An 18,376-nucleotide genomic window follows, 5' to 3' on the forward strand; every position below is an offset into this window, starting at 1 on the left:
AACATCAGAATTTTCAATGTATTTCTATTTCCCCATCACTCCCTGTGCCCTCCTGACCAGTGTGTGTGTGTTTTCTTAGGGCATCCCAGCTACCAGTCAGTTACAAATCCCTTAATCCCAACTGATCTCTCCTTAACACTTCCCTTCTCAGTTAGCCTTTGTTCTTATTATGTGTGTACACCTTTGAGCCTGTTAAGTACTATGCTTCTTGCCTTTGGAGAAAGAGTTTGTATATACTTTCCCCATACTTGTAGAAAAGCTTTTTGGCATTTTGAATGATGCCTTACTCCATATGATTCCCACATCATTAAAGCATGCAATTTGTTGTGCCAATACCAAAATGAGGGAGGTTGTTCTTGTAACCAGTGATTAAGTATGCATTTTTTCCCTACCTGCTTTGGCCATAAACCTGTTCTCCCCATTGCTCCATATTTAGATCAAATGCTTCATTGAAATCCCTTCCTATTAATAAGGGTAACGTACCAAAATTCCAGAGATCATTCAGCAAGCAAGAGTAAAATATTTTATCAAAATGATTGGGAGCATAATTATTACAAAGTACCATCTCCTTATCAAGGGTAACTTGAGCAATGATATATCTCCCCCTAAGTCATGTAAGATCTTATGGGTGATAACAAAAACACCTTTTTAGATCAATATTATCACTCCCCTTGTCCTCCCTTTAGCAGGGGATTCAAAATAAGATTGTACCCAGGTACAATGTTCAAGATGATCCTAAATGGGTTTCATATAGGAAAGCCACAGACACTTCCAGGTTGTTTAACACCCTTAATACTTTTTTGCTGGGGAAGATAACAGTCTATGCAAATAGCTTTAAAAAACATCTTTATCCCATATAATGGATTGGAGGAAGAAAAGACAAAAATGCACTTCCTTTGGGGGGGAGGTGTCCTAGCCTCTACCGCCTCCATACAAATGGCAGATCAAGCTATTTTGCTTTGCTTGCAGTGCTCTGGACTGGCACTTTGGATGAAAAATACACATACACATTGCTAAATCGTTATTTATAATATATATCCAACCCTTTTCCTTCCCACCCCTGTAAATCCCGTCCTCCATTTCCTAGATGGCACTCTACAGTGCTACTTCCAGAAGTTCATTTCACCCCAGGCATTACAATTGGTAAAGTTGGTAGTGGCAGTATATTGTGTCCCAGCAGTGAAAAATATTTAACTTTATCTCAGCCTATTATTCATATTGTGAGTTGCTCCTCATTCAGCTGAACACGATTGCTTGATGTCTTCTCGCTTTAACAACTCAAACAGATTCCTCCCTTAACATGGGCTGAATAAAAAATTAATGGGTATGCTTTTGAGCCCACATTTGCATTTAATGTTAGATCTCCACCCATACTTCCACACTCATGCTTTTACAATATGCCTCCATTCAAACTAACACAGGTGCACCTTGATACAGTCTTATTTTTGCTGCTAGGGACCATATAGTCCCATATTAGATAGTTATCATTGGTTAGTCTCCATTGTTGGCGATAGTCTTCCAACAGTGCTCCACCATGCAAACAGCATTAAATTGACTCCAAACCAAGTGGTAGAGAATTCATGGGAGCCAGTAAGGATGTCTCTCAGTACCGAGCAGCAGCGCAAAATTGTGCTCCTGCTCGTGTTGCTCAGCAGCCAAAGAAACTCGGACAGCCAGTTAGCAGCAGGGCAGGAACTTGGAAAGTTTGCTCCTGCCCGCTGCACCTCCACCGCAGATCACCAGATGAGGTACCTATGAGGCTAGGGAAGGGAGAGAGGCGGGGCAGAGCCTTGTGGTAGCCTGAAAAAAAATTCTGAGAGGAGGCATTGACCCAAATATAAACTGGGACCCACAAGGTTTATATTCGAGTGTATAGACGGTACTTTTCAAACCAATAGGAGGAAATATTTTTTCACTCAGAGAATTGTTAAGCTCTAGAATGCATTGCCAGAGGTTGTGGTAAAAGCGGATAGCATAGCTGGTTTTAAGAAAGGTTTGGACAAATTCCTGGAGGAAATGTCCATAGTCTGTTATTAAGACATGGGGGAAGCCACTACTTGCCCTAGATCGGTAGCATGGAATGTTGCTACTCTTTGGATTTTGACCAAGTACTAGTGACCTGGATTGGCCCCTATGAGAACGGGCTACTGGACTTGATGGACTATTGGAGTCTGTCCCAGTAAGGCTATTCTTATGTTCTTATAGATCTAAGAGTCTTGTCTGGATGTGTGATATCAAGACAGACGCCCAGGGTACCCTGATTAGAAGTCTGTCCTGCATGATTTTATCCACAAATGTAAGCACCTCACTAGTCTTGTCAAAAAAGGATGTTAATTCCTTTGTGTATTATTTTTAGACGTTCTGGATAAAGCAGATTAAATGTGACATGGTGGTCTTTTAATTGAAAGCAAATAGGGGTGAAAGCCTTTCGGGCCTGTGATACATTGCTGGTGTAGTCTTGAAAGCAAAGTATTTCTGAATTCTCATATTCCACTGTTTTCCCTGATCTAAGAGCTTGCAAGGTATCCACTTTGTGGGCATAGTCTGAGTTTTATAATTACAACCCTCAAGCATGCATTCTTGTCTTGTTTCTGAGCCAGGCATTGTGCTTGTTCAATTCTTAAGTCGGTGAGCCACCTAATTGTGAGCTTGTAAGCCATAGTTTCAGAAAGCTACAAAGGTCCTTGTCCAGGATCAATTTGGAGAGACACATGAGTCTTAGATTATTTCTGCAGGAACTGTTCTCTGTGTCATCCATCTTGTGTTTGAGTTCTTTCAGTGTGCTCGATCCGTGGCCTCTCACTCTCAATAGCGGAAACTGTATCCTTGAGTGTGTCAATTGGAGATCCATGCTAGGATGGTGAGCCGCTGTTCCATATTGTCCAAATTGTTTATGATAAGCTACAATTGCTTCCCCATGGTATGTTCAATTGCTGCCTGGATTTCTGCCATGATCTCCACTGTCCATTTGGAGTTAGGTGTCAGGGATGATGGTGGATCCTTTTTTGCCATCTTGGTTTATCCTGGCTTAGCATGGAGTCTGTCATTTTTCATTGATTTTGTAGCTATTTGGAAAGAAAGATTGGCACTAATACCAAAGAGCTATGATTCACATTTTTAGGGATACAATCTCTTCCAAGAAGTGTGTTAATTGCTGGTTTTCACTGGGGGTATTCTGGAGCTACAAAGTCACACTGCTCTGTGCTCCATCCAGAACCGGAAGCCAATGAATTACATTTTAGATTAGCAGATCTCGACCATTGTGTTACAGGGCCAGCACTTAAAGCAGCTTTTTTGCTTTACTTTTCTTGTCCCGTCATGGTCTCTTCCCCCCTTTCCTTCTGCAAATCCAGAGTGTCACCCTCTTCAGACCTCAACCTCCCTTACACAACTCCAAATATCTCCTTTGCCATCCCCTCTCCCAGCAATCAGACCTCACCTCTTTGCTGGCAGCAGCACACCTAAGGAACTATGTGAGCCGTCTTTCCCCTGCAGCTGTCTCACCCTCATGTTAATGGGAAGTTGTGTCAGGACTATAACATTATAAAAAAATAGTTTGATGCTTAGGATTTTTGGCTATGTTCTTTCCTTTTTACTTGGTTGAAATTTATGAGGCCATGTTTGCTTAAATTTGTTTAACAGAATTATTTTGTCTATTATTCCCTAGCGTTGCTTTGGTTTCTCCCTGCAGCCCATATTAACCTCCCTGACAAAAGTTTTAGCTACAGAATAGTTTTTTCAAAATGCATATAAACCAGATGATTTTTATAAGACTAATCATAGTAGAACTAAGATGTTGGTACATGCAATCGAATTATTCACATCGGTATAAACACACACATCCCTTATGCAGTGGCTTAGTAAAGGGAGGGGGGCTCTGACACCCCTCCCTCCGCCATGAGAAAAAATGTCAACATGCTTCTCGCAACCACGTCAGCTCCCGTTGACATCACTTCCGGTTGCCACTCATGGGAAGTGATGTCAGAGGGAGAGCCGACACGGTCACAAGGAGCACTTTGAAGTTGTTGGTCACGACAGTGAACAACTAGAGATACAGGGGAAGGGCACCACCCAGGGCACCTCTCATCCTTGCTATGCCACTGCCCTTAGGTCCAATGGCTAAAAATAAAGAGCCTATAGAAAACATGTACTGAGATAGAAGTTGCAATAGAATGTAAGTTGTTGTTCCCAAGTCGCAGGTTCTCAACAAATGAGGCGAGTGCTTAGGTCAACGTGTTGGAAAGACGTTATGTTGCTGTAACAGTTTCTGAAGTCTATCAATCTCATCTTCCTGTTCAAAATGTAAAAAAAGTATACATTAGTTACAACAGAGAGAACGTTTTCTCAAATCTTGAAGTTAGGCAAATGACGCATCTACTTTGTCAATGAAAAGTCATCATACCCTAGGCAGGGCCCATAGTGATACGAGACAATATTGAGTCTGTCAGGAATGGTGGTGGTCGAGTGGGCCCAAGGGCAATGTAGTCAGGCCCAGGGAGAAGGGCAGATGGAGATGCATAATCCAGTTATACTAGCTGGGGTAAGAGAATCTCAAGAGGGAGAAAAAATGTAAGATACACCCAGTAGAAGCACCCTATTTTTTAAAATTGTGCTCGAGAATAAAGAATTCTCTACTGTCGATTTGTAATTTAGCTCACCTTTTAATTTAAATCACACTGCCCAGGTATTTTGTAATAATGCTTTGAAAATTGCTATGAACATTTGCATCTACTCTTCACATTAGCTGCCTGCTTCTCCTGTTCGTCTGCCTTTGTAGCTGTTGGTATGTGATTTATAATTGTGCTTTTTGTTTTCAGGTTGATACTGAACTCTACTTCTGCCGCCGCAAAGTGGCGGTGCTGCTGACCCCGCCCACCTCTAAAGCGTGCCAGTACATGCACTATTTATTTGCCTTATTTACAGCGAACGCCGCAAAGGAGCACACTTAAGGAGCAGGTCTGGCTCCTTAATGTGCTCCTTTGTGCGCCTCCTAAGGGTGCATCCTTTTTATTTTTTTCCAATTTTAAATTACCCCGGTTTAATTTATTACTTCTCCAACTATTGACAGTTATGTCTCTAACCCATCTCCAAATTCCCGTACACTGGGGCCGTCGCCCAGGGACTGCTTCCTACTCCACTTCTAATTCTGCCCTCCAACAACATGTGAACTTAACTACAATACAAACCTATAATACACTTCCACTCACTCCTTGGAAAGCCCTAAAAATAGGCCTCATCAATTCTAGATCTCTTCAAACAAAACACCACTTGATACATGATACTATAGCCATCTCCAACTTTGATATTTTCTTCATTACCGAATCTTGGTTATCTAAAGGGGAAGAATGTTACTTGACTTTTTCTTGCCCTCCAGGTTTCACCTACCAATACAATCATCGCCAGGGAAGAAAAGGAGGTGGTTTAGCCATTATTTATCGTTCCACTTTACAAGCTGTCTTTGAATTTTCTTCTAATAATAGCACACTGGAATACCTGGAGGTTAGGCTTAAAACTTCTCCTCCAAAAGAGTATCTGCTTTTATATCTCCCTCCTAACTCTTACGCATCTTCAATCTACCATTTTGGATTTTTGCGTCTCTTCTACTAACCCCGTCATCTAAGGGGATTTTAACATTCATTTTGATGACCTTAGTAACCCTTCTACTTCAGAAATTCTCACCTTTTTAAGAGATCTTGATCTCTGCCCACTTTTAAATAACTCTACACATGTTGCAGGACACACTCTGGACATGGTTCTTGTCCAAGCATTTTCCTTTAGATCTTTCCAAGTCTTTCCGACTCTACAAGTTCCTTGGTCCGACCACTTCTTAGTTTCTTTTCAACAACAAACTTTAGATTGCACTTCAAAACTAAAGCCTAAAACAATTGTTTCTAGAAACTATAATAAACTGGACGCTGATTCCATCACATCTAACTTTGCTCTTACCCTGGATAAACTGTCCTGTCTTTCGCCATTACTAAGCTTCTAGACTCTCTTGCTCCTATATCTACCTTTACACTTCACCCGCAAACATTGAAAAACCCTTGGTATTCAGCTAGTCTGAATCTTATTAAAAGACAACTACACTCCCTTGAACGCAAATGGAGACGAAATAAAACTTCCATCAATCTTAATAAGTTTAAGGAACACGCAGCCTACTATAAGATCGAAATCAATAAAGCAAAAAAAGAATATTATTCCAAGCTAATTAATAAAGCAAAAAATACTTCTGCATTTTGCTATAGTCAAATCTCTAACATCAAAGAAAAAGGAAACACAAAACCATTCAAACACTGTCGGCACAAGCTCTTGCGACATACTTTGCAGACAAAGTACAAAGTACAAATCTTCAAACTCTAGCTGTGTCACAGATCTTATCGACTCCGCAACTTCTAATTTGTCTTTCTCTAAATTTTCTAGTTTCATTCTTCCGACCTTACAGGAAATCCAAAGATTTCTTAACTCTCTTAATGTAAAAGGAACTACTTCTGAAGTTATTCCTCCTTTTCTCCTGAAATGTTTCTTTTCTTTTTTCGGTCCATATGTTAAAGATCTAGTTAATTCTAGCTTATCCTCAGGTCACATACCTAAAGCTTGGAAACAAACAATCATTTTCCCAACTGTCAAGGATCACAAATCTAATACCCAGGAACTGTCCAATTATCGCCCAATAGCTAATATTCCATTCATAGCCAAGCTTACTGAAAAAATTGTGTTTCATCAACTCTCGGACTTTATTGAAAAAACAAATGTCTTACACCCTAATCAAACCGGTTTTCGCCCTCAACATTCCACAGAACTTTCCTTGTTGGGTTTAACTACAAAAATACTTTACCATCTGGATCACCACCAATCAGTCTTGCTTATCTCTCTAGACCTCTCTTCTGCTTTCGACACTATCGATCACAGCTTATTGCTTTCCCGTCTCCATGAAATAGGAATAACAGACCAAGTCATGGAATGGTTTACCTCTTACTTCTCAAACAGATGATCCAAGGTTATCTTTAACAATTCTTCCTCTGAACCTTCCTTCACTAGATACGGAATTCCTCAAGGATCTATTCTGTCTCCACTTCTTTTCAATATCTTTTTGTCTCCTCTTTTGACGGTGGGCCAATCTATTGGCTTCACCACCTTCGCATACGCCGACGATGTACAACTAATACACCCTATCGACTTGAACAACATTGGGGAAGTTGCCTCCATCAATCTAAAACTCAAAAAAATTAAATTATGGCTTGATGCTAATATGTTATCACTCAACATTAATAAATCCAAACTTATAATTTTCCCTTTTAAAGAGGGGTTAACTCTCCAGGCCCCCTTGAAACTCTTCCAATTAAAGTGGTATCCACCTTGAAACTTTTAGGAGCTACCTTTGACTCTAAATTCTCTTACCATAATCACATCAGTACGGTGGTCCAGAAATGTTTCCACTGTCTCAGAATGATTCGTTCTCTTTCCAAACTGTTAGATCTATTGTCCTTGAATACACTAATTCATTCCTTAGTCATCTCTTGTATAGATTACGGTAACTCCCTCTATAAGGGCATTACCAAAAAGGAAATAAGACGTCTCCAGATAATACAAAACTCTGCTATTAAAATCATTTATGGTGCTAGGAAATATGATCATGTTTCACCCCTCTTAATCGATGCTCACTGGTTACCGGTCGAACACCGAATTAGCTATAAAATCTTATTATTAACTTTTACTACTCGTTCGTTCAATCAACCAGTATTTATTGACCGACTTCTTATTCCCTATCACCCTGCTAAATCTCTTCGTTCCACATTACAGAATCTTTTAATTGTACAATCTCTCAAATTGATCAACACTTTGAGATCTAATAATTTTGCTGTGACTGCTCCTACTCTATGGAACTCATTGCCTCTCCATTTGTGGATGGAATCCTCTCTAAAGCAATTTAAAGCAAAACTCAAAACCTTATTTGAGGATGCTTTCGGATAAAACTGTCCTTTTCAGGACTAAACTAATGGCAGTCTCTCTCCCTACCCACTGTTTTTGCCCTTAAGTGTGCTTTATTTTAAATATTGTAGTTCTTCCCTTTTCCCTATTTGTGTGTAATTAACCTCTTAGTCTCAGTCAATGTTTGTTTGTTTTTTTAACACTGTCTTGCTTTTAATATATTAATACTAATTTGTTTTGTTATTTTTAAAGATTTCCTTCTTTTTATTATTGCTGTACACTGCCTAGAAATTTGTATAAGGGGTATAACAAACTTTTTAATAAACTTGAAACTAATTTTTACATGTTTTGATTCCATGAAGGAGTTTAAAATTTAAATATCATCTACGCCAGGCTTGTCCAACCTATGGACCTCCATGTGCTTTTTTTTCTGGCCCTCGGAAGCTTGGTAATTCATGTGGTGCTTATAGTAAAAATTCATAGGAGCCAGCTTTTGAAAATGATTGAGGGTGCTGAACTCAAAACTCACAACAAATTTCCCCTCCCCCAGCAAAGAAAACCAAAATACATCTAGTAGTAAATGACCAGTCTGTATCTAAACGTCAAGAAGTAGGGCAGCTAATGCAGACAATCAAAAGCTAGGATCCTGCCATTCTCGTCTTCCCCTCACAGCTTGTCAGCATCATACTCTCTCTCCCTTCAGGCAATCTACAGCACTTTCAACAACACTTTTCTCCAACCAGAACCTCAGCCCATCATCTATACCACACTATTTTCCTTCAATTTTTTTTTTCTTCCTTGCTCCTCCCTCCTCAGTGTCCTCTTTCCCTCCCTCCTTCCCCCTCTGCACTTTTTAATTTGTTCTCTTTTTGCTCAGGCATAATTTGATGTTTTATATTTGGGAGCAAGGAATCTAATAGCTTTCCTCCTGCTCCACTCCCTAAATCTTTTTTTTTTTTTTTTAGCCTGTTCTGCTTCTCATTTCCCCTTGACCTAGACTTCTATTTCCCTACACTCCCCAGCAAGCTCCAATGCACTTTTCCCTAACCAGTTGCTGTTCAATGCTTTAGTTCACCCATCTCTTCACTGCTTCCCACTCTCTCTCTCTACAGATGAGAATTTCTTTCCTGGTAGGTTTAACTCATCTTCAATTTGTAACTCCCTATTGACCACAGGTATGCTCTACTCTCCCTGGTTCCAGGCACATTCCTGAATCCATCCCTGTTTGCACTGCAGCACTTTCCATGGTACTCACAAATTTGGGTTAATGCCCATCCTCTGCCTCTAGAGGGCTAGATGCACTAAACATGGTCGCTAAGACTGTGTGAGTTGCTGTTGGCCAATTGTGAACAACAAGTTTCCATGCAAATGATTTGAACGGACATTCCCATAATCCCATCTGACCAGTCGCTCTGAGAGCGACTTTGACACGTGCTCAGAGCCGGTTTCCGGAAGCCCGAATTGCTGAGTGGCAGGGGAAGCCCCAAAGCAGCCTCCTGCCACTCAGCTGTTGGGTCTTTTTTCTTTGTTATATGCAAGATTTCTCCCTCCCACCCCTTTCTACCTCTGTTGCATCTCTTCCTTTCCTCCACCCCATCTCCAACAATTCTTCCTCTCCCCTCCCCCACTGTGTAGCAGCTTTCCATGCCACCTATTCCAATATGCAGTACCTCCCAACCAATCCTCTTCCCCCCCCCACATACACACTTTGGGCCTCCTAAAATAGCAGCAGTGGTGGTAGTGTGGTGAACAGGCTGCTCGTGGCCTGCCCCACCATCAATGATGTCACCAGTAACAAGGCAGAGGGAAGGCCCCCAGCAGCGCAGGCCAGGAGCAGCTTGTTCAGAGCGCTGCTTTTGCTGACTGGCCACCGCTGCTGCTTTAGAAGGCATGTCAGGACTCACTAAATTGGCAAGTCTAATTTTTATAGAAAACAAATCAAGTTGAATCTATTCACTGAAGTGACTTGGGCAGCACTAGAATGTACCCCATTGTTTTTAATTAGTAATAATAATAAAAAAAAAAAAAATAAGAAGTATGTGTAGGGAAGGAGGTGTTGGGCATGATGTCTCCTGTTCAACTCAAGCCAGCCACTAGTAGCTCTTTTAAGGAAGCTGGCAAATAAGACCAAGTTCAACCATTGGGTATCACTGGTGAGCAACTCCCGCGACTTGAAATATCAGATTGCTCTGCCCTAGAATGTATGAGAGATCTGGGAACTGGGTATTTTTTTCTGAATATCAGATTTTCCTCTGCCCCTCAAACACTTGCCACTTAGTAGCCAAAGCCATATATGGAAGACTATGATTTGAGTGCAGGAATACCTTCTGTTTGCACTGCTGTTGAAGTTGCTCGACCGTCTCAGAAAGGGCGTGATTGGCTTCTCTCAGCTTACTTATCTTTTCTTCAGCAGTTGTTTTTATGGATACAATTATTCCTGTTTAAATATATATATATATCATGGATTCAAATTAAGATAAGGCCTAATTCAAAAGCAGATTCCTCTTAATTTCAAATTACATTTCTCGCCTTGTGCACTCATGATGCACCTCTTTGTCAATCTTATCTATTACAAAACAAGTTTACATAATCCATATAAGTGCTCAAATAAGAGTCCTGGAGATACAATGTAACAAATATGGCAACATGCAGTGGAGTAAGCTCTGTAGCATTAGGGTTGCCCAGGAAAACCTGTGCAAATTGAAGTTTTTCCCCACAAATTTGACTGTGCTTGAGCAGAAAATAATTAATTTTTTTTTAAAGCCCATCCTGGGGTCGCTCAAAGCAACTGATTACATAAAGCTCCATTTTTCTTAAAATTAGCTATAACTTTTATGCTTTCATACTCGGCATCGATACATTATTAAAGAGACATTTTATGCAAAAAAAACAAAAAACACCTAGCAGTATGTTATTAAATGAACCTTCAATTTCTACACTTTATTGTGGGAAAACAACAGAAATGTTACATACTTCGCCAATAGCTAAAGACGAACACTTTGGTATAGTCATCTACCAAAGGCGTTCCAAATACTCAAGCATTCAATGCCTTCCTGAGAGAGTCAAGATAAAGCCTGAGATGTCACTGACATCACCACAGACCCAACACAACACGAGACCTTGTTGCAAGGAGTTGAACCACACAGAAAAAGCAGTATACAAATCCCATCCCTTTACCTTTTTATATGGCAATGCCAGGGAACCACTAGCTCAATAGAAGACACACTTTTTAAATGACAGATGCCACATTCTGTCTGGCATAGTATTTAAAAAAAAAAATTGAACTAGTTGTTTCAAAATGTTTATCCCCAAAATCATCATAAGCCATTAGAAACCGTAGGTCCTGGAGTACCCCCTTCCCAGTCAGGTTTTCTGGATATCCACAATAAATACACGTAAACTTGATTGATTTGCATACACTGCCTCCATTATATGCAAATTTCTTTCATGCATATTCATTATGGATATCCTGAAAACTTAACTGGCAAGGGGGTACTCCAGGACCGCATTGAGAAACACTGCCGTAGGGCATTCATTGATAACATTATTTTTTGTTTCTATGACCCAGCACTAAAGGATCATTTGGTTCATAGAGAGTGATGCATCATTCACTAATTAGATGACTGCAAAATTTGCATTCCTACACACTGTAAACAAAAGTGGTCCCAGTTCTACATAAAAAGCTTCTAGTTGGCCATTTGGGAAGCTAGAGATGTTGTTTCTACAATCCTGGGATTCATATTTGCAAGATTTACATCCTAAGGGCCGTAGTGCAGTTTTAAGTTGGGTCTCTTAATTGGGCTTTTATTTAATTGAATGAAAATAATACTGGTATGTTTTGATAAGGTAGGATAGAGAGTACCATTGGGTAGGGTGTGGAGTAGAGAGTTGCGCGGGGACAGAAATCCCACCCGTCCCCGCCAAAGTCCCACCCGTCCCCGTGAGGAATCCCACCCGTCCCCGTGAGGAATCCCTCCATCCCTACCCGTCCCCGCGAGGAATCCCCTCCGTCCCCACCCGTCCCCGCGAGGAATCCCCTCCGTCCCCACCCGTCCATATAAACTTCAGAAATAGTTATTTCATTTAATTATGCTACTGAATTAAAGGCTCTGGTAGAAACCCATTTACAAATAAGCAAAAAGACTTTATTAATTTGAAAATATTAATTGGGAAGAATACATACTTTGCAAATGGGTTTCTACCAGAGCCTCTAATGTTTATAAATTTTTATCAACACAACTAATATACTACTTTATCCTGAAGCAAAATTAAAAAAAAGAAATATAATTCTTTTCCTACCTTTGTTGCCTGGTTTCTGCTTTCCTCATGTTCTCATTCAATTCCTTCCATCCACTGTCTCTCTTCCTTCTGCATCTTCCATTTGCTCTGTTACTGTGCCTCTCCCTTTCTTCCCCCTTCCAAATTGGTCTGGCACCCATCTTCTTCTCTCCGCTCCCCCCATAGTCTGGCATCTGTCTTCTTCCCTGCCAGCGTCTTCTCCCTACTCTCTCTTCCCCATTTCCTTTCAGCGTCCTTCTCCCCCCATCTTCCCCATGTCCTGTCAGCGTCCTTCTCCCCCCTCTGTCTTCCACATGTGCTTTCAGTGTCCTTCTCCCCCCTCTGCTTCCCCATGTCCTTTCAGCGTCCTTCTCCCTCTCTGTCTTCCCCCTGGCCTTTCAGCGTCCTTCTCCACCCCCCCCCCCCGTCTTCCCCATGTCCTTTCAGCGTCCTTCTCCACCCCTTTGTCTTCCCCATGTGCTTTCAGCATCCTTCTCCCCCCTCTGTCTTCCACAAGTGCTTTCAGAGTCCTTCCCCCCCCCGCCCTTCCCATGGCCTTTCAGCGTCCTTCTCCACCCCTTTGTATTCCCCATGTGCTTTCAGCGTCCTTCTCCCTCCTCTGTCTTCAAGTGCTTTCAGAGTCCTTCCCCCCCTCCTCCCGTCTTCCCCATGGCCTTTCAGCGTCCTTCTCCCCACTCCTTCTCTACCGCCCCGGGTGCAGCACAGCCAGCCAGGTCCCCTTACTTTTGTGGCACTTCCCCGACCAACTGACAACAGCCCCGGTCCGACAAACCTCCCTGCCCTTAACTGCGAATCTAAATTACCTTATTACAGCTGCTGTAAGAAGATAATTTAGATTCGCGGCTACAGGGCAGGGAGGATTGTCGGACCGGGGCTGTTGTCGGTCGGTCGGGGAAGTGCCACAAAAGTAAGGGGACCTGGCCGGCTGTGCTGCAACCGGGGCGGGGTGTGGCGGGGCGGACCGCCCCCTCTCTTGGTAGCCACTCGAACCGCGAGGCTACTCTCCTCCTTACCTGCACTGCCTGCAGCACAGAGCCAAACGGAAGTCTTCCCGACGTCAGCGCTGACGTCGGAGGGAGGGAGGGAGGGCTTTGTTTAAGCCCTCCCTCCCCTCCGACGTCAGTGCTGACGTCGGGAAGACTTCTGTTCGGCTCTGTGCTGCAAGCAGAGAAGGTAGGGAGAAGAGCCGCGCGACTGAGTACATCCAGCCCCGCAGGAACCCCGCGACCCTCGGAGGCGTCCCCACGGGATCCCCGCGACCCTAAGGGCGTCCCCACGGGATCCCCGTGACCCAAAGGGGGAACCCGCGGGATGCCCGCGGGTCCCGCGGGATTCCCGTCGTCCCCGTTCCCGTGCAGCTCTCTAGTATGGAGAGGGGTGGTAGAGGTTATTGAAAGGTTGAAACACAGTCACATATAGATAAAGTAGGGGGTTATTGAAAATGGAATATGTTTATTTTATTATGTATATTATTTTATTATATTTGATGCATTATTCTTATAATCAGTGCCTTGATGTTATAGTTGTTGTATTTGATGATGTTTGCATCAATAAAACCGTTTGAATCTAAATAAAACTCGTGCAAACGGTAAAAAAAAGCTTCTTCTAACACAACTCAATAGGGACAAAAATGCCAAGCTGAAACCTCTTACCGTTTATAATTCTAGCAACTCGCCAGAGCCTGAGAAGAATTAATAATCCCACCGCCTGAAATATATTTTCCTGCGCAATATAGATTATGTCAATAATAAATGAGATGAGCACAACAACAGCATCCAAAATCTCAAACTTGTGATGAAAGAATTCCAGTTGATAGGCGTAGATTTTTCCAAAGATTTCCACTACAAAAAATGTTAAAACGGAAAGACTGAGGTAGTGAAATACCTAGAGGGAAAAATCAGAAAAAAAAACCCAAAATTAAATATCTGACAACCTGAATTATAAATAAAAGGGGCCCTGATAGATTTAATGCTAGAAGACTTCAATCTGATTATTTCTAGTAAATAGTGCAAAGACACAGATGTGCAAATTTACTATTCTGTGAACCTTTTAATCGGGTAAAGGTCAGCCTCGGAGGAGAGGCAGAGGAGTAATTAGAGCATTAGAGATGAGAGAAGTTCCAAATTAGAGAATGACTATCTTGGTCACAAAAAGCAAAGTTTTATGGAAAAAACCAACATTTCCTATACTTTTCAGGCATGAGCAATTAAGAAATTACACTTACTGCCCAGGAACAAAAATTGTGCTACATAGTGTTATCATTGATTCATTAGGTATGAACTAAGGGAAGGTACAAACACATGCAGCAATTTTAATTAAGAAACCATTATTACAAATTTCACTCTCAAAAATCAAAGTTTATGTACGCAGCCAGAGGATGTGGTAATAGCAGTTAGCGTAACTGGGTTTACAAAAGGTTTGGACAAAGTTTCTGGAGGAAAAGTCCATAGTCTGCTATTGAGACAGACATGGGGGAAGCCACTACTTGCCCTGGGATTGGTAGCATGGACTACTGCTATTTGGGTTTCTGTGAGGCAGTGGCATATGCGACACCCAGGGCCCATCATTTTTTGACACCCCCCCTATCTGTATGAAAAACATGATTTCTAGTAACAATCCACACGTCATACATGAGTGTACCTAGGAAAAGGCAGCATCTTACATACTGCAGTGGGCAGTACAACATCAATACATCCATTGTAAGACTAAACAAGCCAGACTAGTACAATCAATCCTGAAATCAATCTTAACAGAAAACCATGTCTTTTGAACACACAGAACACAGAAAACACCTTCATCTAGTATGGAATATTTCATCACAAACTAACCCCTCCCCCTTTTACAAAACTGTAGTGTGTTTTTTAGCCATGGTGGTAACAGCTCTGATGCTCATAGAATTCTGAGCATCAGAGCTATTACCACCACGGCTGGCGCTAAAAAACACTCAACAGTTTTGTAAAATAGTAATATGTAGACAAAGGTTAAACTGAACCAGCAAGAAGCTGGACTCTGCATACAATGCAACACCACAGAAACAGTGACGCATGTCCCCTAAAGCAAAAAGTAAATAAATAGAAATATTTGTCTTCTCTGGTTTCTGCTTTCCTCATCTTGTCACTCTCTTTATTTCATCCACTGTCTGTATGCCTCCCCCTTCCATCTATCCCTTCACCCCCAAAGGTCTGGCATCCATCTTCTTCCCTTCCCTCCTCCAATGGTCTGGCATCTCTCTTCTCCCACATCCCCATGGTCTGGCATTTCACTCTCTCATCCCTCCCCCCACTTCCATCAGCATCTGCCCCCTTTCTTTCCCTCCAACCCAATTACCTCCAGTATCCTTCTGTCTTATGTTTCTCTCCCCTTTCCCTACATACCAATGCTATCAGCATTTGCCCCCTTGCTCTCCCTCACCACCCTTCCATACCACCCTGACCCCCTTTCTTTCCCTCCACCACCGTTCCCCCTTTCTCTCCTTCCACCACCCTTCCATACCACCCTGTTCCCTTTCTCTCCTTGCCCCCTTTCTCTCCCTCCAACACTCTTCCATGCTCCTTTCTCTCTCCCTCAAACCATCATGGTCCCACGATGACTGAAGCTGCGAGGGTGCCTCTCTCTCTGCTCTTCCTCTCGGTGGGCCCTTGGAGTCCTAAATCACCCGGGAAACCCTTCAATTACTGCAGTGTTCATCGATGATAGAGTCCGACTCCATTTCATCCCTGTCTGCCTCATGCTCACTGACACTGAGGAGCTGCAGTGGCACTCCTCCTCCTCCCCCTCCCCCTACCGCTCACAAGCGCCACTGTAAACTGCCCACCCTGCTAGCTAAAGAAGTTCGAGGGGAGACTGAGGGAGTTCTGCTGGAAGAAGTAAGTGACGTCGGAGAGGGTGGACCGGTAGACGCAGGGAGTTGTGGCAAGGTCCTGCGATGACCGCAGCTGTCGGTCCACCCGCCTCCGATGTCACTTACTTCTTCTGGAGTTGAGGTGGCAGAAGTAGTGACCCTGAGACCTGCCTGTACATCAGCGTGGCTGCTGACTCTGCTCTGGAAGAAGTACGGGGAGTCGGCAGCTGCGCTGAGGTGAGGTGCAGGTTTAAGAATAAGGCGGGAAGTTCTGGACCCGGCCGGCTGTGCCCCCCCCCTAGGGTGTGCACCCGGGGTGGTCTGCCCTCCCCCCCTCCTGCCCTTGGTATGCCACTGCTGCCAGGTGCTTGTGACCTGGATTGGCCACTACTGGAACCAGAATACTAGGCTAGATGGACCATTGGTCTGACCCAGTATGGCTATTCTTATGAGCCTTTTTGGCAGATTAACTTGCCTTTATTGATATATCATTTATTAGAATTTAGTTACTGCCCTTTTGGAAAAAAAATTATATATATATATATATCACCCAAGATGGTGTACAGAAGGAATAATCCAGACATAGCCAATAAACAAATGGCAGCAGTAAAAATATTCAAATAGCAATAGACATTTTGGCATGGTATAGTTTTATAGTTATTTGTAGTCTGCCCTTATCCAGAGCGAGAAACAGTTACAGTTTCCCTCTCTGGATAAAGACAGGCTACAAGTAACCCCCCCTCCCCCTTTAACAAAACTGCGGAAGCAGGTTTTAGCGCAGGTCAGTGTGCCCAATGCTTTGCGCTGCTTCCGATGCTCATAGGAACTCTATAATTTCTGACTGTCACCTTATATGTATTTTTTCTCTTTTGTAAACTGCTGTGAACCAATTGTATGGGAGGTAAGAGAATAGATTGGATTGGATCCCACAAGAAAAATCAGCAACACCACCGGAAAAGATTATTTATGGAAAAAAATAATAATAATAATCTTATCAGCCATCTTTGTAATGATAACACAGCTGTAGACCTTAGAGAGTCAGAAAGGAAGTACAGCACTCTGCAATCTGTCATTATGCAGGCTAGAGGTCAACAACATGTTTCAAAATCTCTCAGAATATATAAGCAGAGGCCAACATGGCACTTTATCACAGTTCTTCATCTCAGTGGTGATATGATAGAGGTCTATAAAATACTGAGTGGAATGGAAAGAGTAGATGTGAATTGCTTTTTTATTCTTTCCAAAAATACTAGGACTAGGGGGCATGCAATGAAGCTACTAAGTAGTGGATTTAAAACAAACTGGAGAAAATATTTCTTCACACAACATGTAATTAAACTCTGGAATTAATTGCCGGAGAATGTGGTGAAATCAGTTAGCTTAGCAGGGTTTGAAAAAAAAAAAAAGGTTTGGATAATTTCCTAAATGAGTTGTCCATAGACCATTATCGAGATGGCTTGGGGAAATCCACTCCTTATTCCTAGGATGAGCAGCATAAAATCTGTTTTATTTCTTGGGATCTTCCTAGGTATTTGGGACCTGGGTTGGCCACTGTTGGAAACAGGACACTGGGCCTGATGGACCTGCGATCTGTTCCAGTATGGCAATTATGTTCTTATGTATCAAAAGAACAAATTACATTTTGTTAGGGAAGTTGCTGTCTCTAGGTGATTTAACATCTCTTCATGTATCAGACTCTATCGGTTCAGAATTCTCCTCCCCAGATCAAAAGCCAGTCCCTGTAAGCCTATTTCAAATACTGTACTTGCCTGTGGTGCTATATGATGCTTATCTGGTTTTATGATTTCCAAATCTAACAGGATCTGACAGAGCACAAAAAGCGCATCAATGACGACTAGACATACAATCGCAATCTGTGAAAAAAAAAAAATAATAATAATAATCAAATAGAAGGAGAATTAGTGGTTGTGAAAGTTTCCTATAACTGCACAACAGTAAAATTTATCAAGCCATTCAGGTATCTATCATCTAGCAATTAAAAAAAAAAAAAAAGTCTGAAAGATAAAACATTAGCCATGACATATGCCTTCAGATCCCATGCTTAATTCACACTATACCTAAAGTCCAGAGCAAAGCAGCAGGGACAGGGTTAAAGAGGAAAAATGGACTTTCACTGCTGGCTGATAAAAAGAACACATTTTGGAGGTCACGTGATGCCGCTTAACTGACTGGACGTGCCTCGGCTCAGCTCCGTGCCGTGCCGCTGTGAATCCATTTAAATAGCACTATTAACCTGCCGGGACTCCCTGCCTTCTGAACCGGAGCTATTCCTAAGCTGTTGGGTGT

The 18,376-nt window shown here is 42.3% G+C and overlaps 1 protein-coding gene across 2 annotated transcripts in view; it reads right to left on the reverse strand.

Moving 5' to 3' along the window:
• Positions 1-2,087: 2,087 nt before the first annotated feature.
• HVCN1 (hydrogen voltage gated channel 1) overlaps positions 2,088-18,376 on the reverse strand; it is a 65,716-nt gene continuing 49,427 nt past the window's right edge. For both annotated transcript variants that reach the window (XM_033956201.1, XM_033956202.1), the window contains exons 3-6: positions 17,839-17,943; positions 13,881-14,112; positions 10,254-10,366; positions 2,088-4,291 (exon numbers count right to left, since the gene is read on the reverse strand). In XM_033956201.1, coding sequence (XP_033812092.1) covers positions 4,229-4,291; positions 10,254-10,366; positions 13,881-14,112; positions 17,839-17,943 — 513 coding nt within the window. In that variant the 3' untranslated portion in view covers positions 2,088-4,228. The remainder of the gene's footprint in view (positions 4,292-10,253; positions 10,367-13,880; positions 14,113-17,838; positions 17,944-18,376) is intronic.

This window comes from Geotrypetes seraphini, chromosome 8 (assembly GCF_902459505.1).
Source record: "Geotrypetes seraphini chromosome 8, aGeoSer1.1, whole genome shotgun sequence".
Classification (NCBI taxonomy): Eukaryota; Metazoa; Chordata; class Amphibia; order Gymnophiona; family Dermophiidae; genus Geotrypetes; species Geotrypetes seraphini.